Source organism: Loa loa (genome assembly GCF_000183805.2).
Source record: "Loa loa unplaced genomic scaffold supercont3.94, whole genome shotgun sequence".
In the NCBI taxonomy this organism is placed as follows: domain Eukaryota; kingdom Metazoa; phylum Nematoda; class Chromadorea; order Rhabditida; family Onchocercidae; genus Loa; species Loa loa.
The window spans coordinates 84,698-91,541 of NW_018108274.1; the positions used below are offsets into that span (position 1 = coordinate 84,698).

At 34.0% G+C, this 6,844-nt stretch overlaps 1 protein-coding gene across 1 annotated transcript in view; it reads left to right on the plus strand.

The window, feature by feature from the left end:
• The window catches only part of LOAG_17568 (transcription factor protein), a gene marked incomplete at its 5' end in the record, with an annotated part of 20,062 nt that extends 17,780 nt beyond the window's left edge, over positions 1-2,282 (plus strand). The window contains 2 exons of the mRNA XM_020450228.1: positions 1,186-1,422; positions 2,044-2,282. Of these exons, the coding sequence (XP_020306127.1) occupies positions 1,186-1,422; positions 2,044-2,226 (420 nt within the window). The 3' untranslated portion in view covers positions 2,227-2,282. The remainder of the gene's footprint in view (positions 1-1,185; positions 1,423-2,043) is intronic.
• Positions 2,283-6,844: the final 4,562 nt, after the last annotated feature.

Consider the following 6,844-nt stretch of genomic DNA (forward strand, 5'->3'; position numbering starts at 1 on the left):
TGTGTGTGTGTATGTGTGTATGTGTATGTATGTGTATGTGTATGCGTGTGTGTGTGTGTGTGTGTGTGTGTGTGGAGGTATTCAAGTAAACAAGTGAGCCATAGGCCCGAATTCAAATACCGTAATGGAATGAAGCACTTCAATGGTTCATATTTAATCCAATGAAGCGGAAGAGGCCATACACATCGCCGTGCCGATCGTCATCCATCCGTCTCGTTTCGTTTGTCACCACATAGATGCCAGCTTGAAGCGTAAATGATATCTCACCCCTACTATCGCTACGACAAGAAAGGTATGAATGTGCAGACCAATGGTATCAAGGCCTTTCCAAGCTACCAACGGATGAAATTACTCCATGCGATAATGACATCAGTGTCGTAAGTAACTTGTCCAATGAGGGATGACAAAAAATTTGCCTTATCTATTATTCAATTCGAAAAGTATAAATGTGAATGGTTAAAGGATATAAATTTGATTGTTGCACTATTAATAGTTGTAATTAAAATTTAAATTAAGTTGAAATTAGGCCTGTAATTTCAGCGGAAATCATCACTAGGTTGCTTTTCTAGCACTTTTGATTATTTAATGGTAATTGATTCCCATAGATATTACTTATTTATTTATAATGGAGATGAGGTAAAAGACGACACAATGACCAGTAGTGGATTTTCATGTTTGTTGACAGCGATTGTGTCGCAATACAATATTACCCCTGAAATACTCGAGAAAATGGACAATGAATAAAAGAAGTGGAGAAAATCCTAAATTCATTAGGTCAATATTCAGAATTTAACTCTTTACGAAAAGTTATCAACCAGCAATGATTCTGGATAGCTTCATCGTAATGTTTTGTCTTAAGTTAATGGATTCAATGGGAAATCCAAAAAAGATTTCTGGTCTATTCTGTGTATTATGAAATTATTTTCGTTTTTTATCTAAGCTTAAGGTTACTAAGGGAAAAAATTCAAATTATTAAGCCAGCCGAGATATCAAATTAGAAAACTTAATTATATTCAGTGATTAAAGAGCAATCGATATTCCTATCACTGATTTATAAATTATCATTATGCTGTTAATTAGTCATAAGTAATTTTACTTTATGGTTGTCGATAGGATGAATTTGTGATTATTGTTTTTGTGATTTTTATTGTTTTTGTGATTTTTATAAATTTTTATATTTTCCAGGAAAGAGCTATTACGGGCGTGCGACTGGGCGGTGTTGGTCCACTGATAGCTACATCACCAACACCACACAGTGATCCAAACTTGATTGGTATCCAACCTGTGGATATTCATCAATTTCCGCAGAATCCGAATATCTGGTCCGGTATGGAAGCAATGAATGCTCAAGGAGGCATGCAACAACCTCAGCATGCAGCATTGCAGTCCACATTGCAGCAACCTTCACCGTATGCTCAAATTGTATGATTTATCACATTTTTAATATTTCTTTTTAGATGAACATTTGGACGATGTATTTTTTCAAAACAAAATGATGGATGTCAAAGAAATAACGAAAATCCTCAAATCTCGCAAGTTATCAAACGTTGTAATCATAAGCCACGGACTTTCAGTCTTGCATTAGACTAGTTGTCTTAACTTGAAACTAGTTGGAGGGCACAACTGTAGACTAGCTAGAATTACATTTAATTTAAATAAATAAAATAATAGCATAGGACAACTGACTTCTGTATTTAGTGCTTGACACATGTGTGCTCAATTCTTTGCTTCAGCTCCTGTATTTTTTCCTTACCGTGCCAACAGCTGCGCAAACATACTTCAAAGTTCGCGAACCATTTACATCACTTCCTTCCTTCAATAAGTAGAGGATACTAAGTAGTATCTTTCCAAATGTTATCCCCCTCTCTTCCCATTTCTCTCCTCTTCGCTTCTTTGCTTTGCATATTGCATAAATTTGGCTTAATCATCACTTCTGAGATTGAAAGTGACATATATGTTAACGCGCAATTTATTATTCGAATAAATTCAGGAATTTTTTAAAACTTTGAAGATTTACTTATTGTCATGTTAAATTAGTTGTAGATGCCACCACCGCCACCTCACTATGCAGATTTGGGAAATGATCTGAATAACAGTGGTTACGGTGGTATGATGCCTGGAACCGGATCGAGCAATCATCTTTTCTCGGTCAATATGGGCACAGACCTCGAATTTTCGCCTCAAGTGAATGCTTCTGATTTATCATCGCCATCATGCAGCGAGTAGAACTACGACCATTGAGATCCCTCAGTTTCGCTTATCAACAATCTTCCTTAGCGCTTCACATTTAAGACAAAAGAAAAGCCTTTTTTGCTTTTTGTATTTCAATTTAATGCTATTATTAGTTTCTATCCGGATAATTGATTCATTTCGAGCATATTTGCTCACTACCTCAGTAATTACTGATTATCATTAAAACAGTACTTTTTAACTGTTCTAGTTTTTTGCTTAAAATCTTTTTTCTTTTTCAAGATGCAGTTCCAATCTCGAATTGAACCGAGAGTGACAAATACATCAGTTCAAAAGTTTTTTTAAACAAATGAGGAGATTTCCAGAATTGCTTCCCGAGATCTTATGGATAAATCCTTGTGCTGCTGATGTCGATGGCGGTTATATTTCATATTAGTGTCAAAAAAATTTGCTGAAATATTTGTTTAGTACAAAATGCAGGGATATTGCTTTGTTACATTATTGTAAATAGCAGTAGTTTATAGATGCCGATGTTGCCAATATTAGTTTTTTGTATTTATATCATAGCTAATTTTTCAAAATGTCAAACTTCCATTATGCAAATTAACTTAGTTCATTATAAGAAACATGTTATCCTTTCATAGAAAATGCATAAATGAATAGTCCACAAATGATCTTTTCATAAATTGGAAAATTTTTCAACTTGTAGCTGAAATAATTTGCTGCAAATGATCGTACTGCAAATTTTGTGTCGTAATTTTCTTTCGAAATCGTTGCAATAAACTTCTCCTTTTAAGTTTTAGTGATGCAAAGTGGATTAATGGTTAAGCCGCTTTTATTTAAACCTTATTTCAAATTTTTGTTTTCCTGTTACAATTGTCTTTGAACAATTTATACATGCTTGAAGCAAGAAGTTAATTAGTTAGATAATTCTTAAGTGACGAGTTATCAAAGAGCAGTATAGCATTTTGATATATACCCGATTCCCGAGAAGGATTTTTCAATTATGGTCTTATCTTATAAAAATAAAAGAAAAAAAAACATATAGAGCACATAATTGCTTGCTTGCAAAGCTTTCCGGGATATCCCGGATTTTTCCCATATTACAGATAGTATCATTATTTTAACAAATTTCGTGTACCGAATGTTTTTCTGAAAGCGATGACCTTTCTCTCAGGTTATTTTTTGAATTTCTTGCATATAGAATGGTTGTATGTGCTAAAGAAACTTCACAATCATTTCCTTGAATTTAAATTAGGTTAAATTTAGCTGAGCAAGATCGATACAAATTTAAACTCATTGGTATCAACTTATTTTGCAAGCATTCTTGCTAAATGATAATAGTCTATGAGAAGTTAACAAGTTAGTACTAAATGATTATTTAATATAATAACATCAATCAGGACAAGACTTTTCCCAATTGGTTGGGATCTCCTAACTTAGAAAGAAAGCCACTAATCTCAAAATATCCAGTAATAAGACTAGAAATATTCCAAGTAGATTATATATGTACATAAGAGCATAGGAAATGTTTTTCGAATTGTTTTTGAAAAAAAGAAATTGAAATCAAATTCATGAATCTACCAAAGGAAGTCTAAAAGGATAGGTAGATCAGACGTGAAGATAATCCAAACGATAGCTTAACAAATGTTGAAAAGCTATCAGATATTTCTTTGCAGAAAGATTACTCGAATAGCAACATTCCGATCGAAATTTCCACACATGCCTTTCTTCAACTATTTTCATAACACTCGCTTTAAATACCATTTTTATCTTTTTGGCTCACTTGAGCTTTCAAGATAAGTATCCCGCGATATCTTGGATTCCGCATACCGCGGTGACATATTTATGTTATTGTTAGAATTCTAAAATAAGCATAAATCATAGAGAAACATTCAAGGATCCTGCAAACAGTTGCTTCTGACAATCATTTTGTGGGCTTATTTGTACGCGGTACTGCTTTCATCCCAATGATCCTATAATCATTCAATTGTGGCAGGTTGTCTTTACTCAGACATCGTTGGGAAACTGTGGTAAAAAAAAAAAGACATGAGCAATGGATGTTGAGGGATCCGAAGTACGGCTAATGAACTATAAATAATTAATTAACTTTGGTGTTCTTTTCTTTTGATTTAAAGTTTTACTCAATTTCTTAAATTTATCGGTTTTGTCATTTTATGGAACTTGTCACGATGAATTTCAGCGATTTTTTATTTTTTCATTAAGTCATATTTTAAATAAATCTATTCATTTCGTAGTAATAATACCAGTTACCCTTTACCGTACATTAACTCTCAACTCTCTTGCAGTTTTCGAGGACTGTTCAAGCAAATCTTTCTCCAAGCAAGCTCACTGATAGGAATCATCAGTGATATGTCACTGATAATAAGCAATGATAAAATGATGATATCTCCCGATGAGAACTGTGCAATCACATTTAATTTTGACAATATCAATATTTCGTTGATGTAAATTTGACAATAGGATAGACGGTGACTTAACTGGTAGCACTATCATATGTTTATGTGTATTTACTTGGCTTGCATTTGCATGTGTAATCCAAAATGTCCACAAATTCTGCATGATATGCAGAATTCGGTCTTCATATTTCCATCTGAGCGCATGTGGATACTTGTGTTGTTATTTAAAGTAGAGCAAACGGGAAGGAGAAATGAAATAGGATATAATATTACTCTTAATGGACGACTTGTGATAAGGAGGATAACAAGGGATGGAAGAGTAATTTGAGATATTTCAGCGGGTTTGGATGTCAAGGAATGAAAGGATGTATTATTTGTGACAATCGATGAATAGCTTAACAAGAAATGATCAATCCATTCGTCATCGCCAATTCAAATGTTTATTCAAACTTTGTGTTTTTGTTTGGTTGTTTTAGGTGCAATGATAATTTATGTCAAAAGGAAGCAGAATATTGGTGGATTGGAAGGATCATCATTAACAGTGGCGAAATATCACTCTATGATATCACTAATCGTACCGTCCTACACTATTCAATCTGATTGTAATGATATGTTACAATAACTACTTCTGTCCCTTCCATCCTGGACTTACTTTATGACATTTTTGAAATGTCATTCATTAGCATAGTACAGCAAGTAGGATACTGAATTCTGTATGTCTGTAGATTATTTAGGATTTCTAACAAAAAATATCTTCGAAAGGAATTTTGAAATTCAATAAATGGCGAATCAGTTTTATTGAATGAAGATATGATCATTTATATAAAGTAAGAAAGAGAAGTACAGAAAAAGATAATTTATTGGTTGAAAACGAGAGAAGAAATAAGGTGATGGGTTGACATTGTCTCCATGGCATAAGCGAGAGATGAGAGGGAGAAGATGCTTTATTGGGTTAAATTTTCAGTAAATTAGTATCGTTGAAAGGTGAACAATACGGCAAGAGGGTAAGTCAATTATGTACATATGTGTTGTAATATTCATACGGTCCTTTTTTTGCTTATTGTGGCAAAATTGTTCAGTAATACATCTCGGAGAGCAATGTTTAGTGAATGTTGAGGGGAATCTCCGGGAGAATGGGATGGAAAAAGGATGGAAAAGTAGCGATGGAAAAGCAGGACAAGACTCTCATTGAGACAGTGAAATATTTCATGTGACATTTCGATCGATTTTAGATCAAACACCAATTCCTTAAATGAAAAATTTCAACATCCTGAAAATTCATAAAAGTTACAGTACTTAAAGAGTTAACTACTGCTGTACCACCGTAGTATTTCACAGCAATACATATGATAATTGTAAATGAACAGAGTTATTCATTAACTGTTTCTTTGTAAGCATAAACTTAATGGAGTTCAAGATTTCAAACCTGCTGTAAAAAGTGTACTGTAACAAGGCGTCACCTCATCCTCTCTCTATCTTTTTCAGAGAGAAATAATGAGGAGAGAGAAGATTATGTAATCATAAAAGCCATGTAATGAAATGGCAGATGTCCCCTTTAATTGAACAATAACAGGGCGGCTTCCATTTAGGAAGGGAATGGCTCATGCACCCAAGACAAGAAATGGTTTCGAGCTTCTTGATGACATGATTTGTTTGATGAAAAATGATTACAATTTAATTTATCTCTAAATTGGTCTCTTCAAAATCATTTCATCCTAAATTTCAACATTTGCAATTACCACTAATCGATGATCCATCTTCATCTCGAACATCTCCATTGGCGTCTTCCTTTCATCGCAATGTATGTTATCTGCTGTTATTCTTGAACTAATGTCACTTTGCGAAACGAACTACAACTCAGTTGAAGAGCAACCGGCATTTGAAAATAATTCAAAGTTTAGAGTGCACATTTAAAACGGTGCAATGGTTCCCGAGATTTACCAGTACTTCTTTACACCCACATTTTATCTACACTTTTCTTTTTCAGCATACTCATCACAGTACCATTTCCATCGGAAGAAGAATTCATTCCAGATGGATGCGCTAGGAAACATACTATAATTTAGAATAAATTATACAGGAGCCATAGCACAGCTTCTATTTTGCCGACGTCACCCATTAGCGCATTTTCTTGTGACTTCTTATGACCGTGAATGATCCCATTGAGGTACGCCGCGGCTATGGCTTCAAAAAAGGACCGAATGCGGGAGTAGTTCCAAACACGGTAATTATGA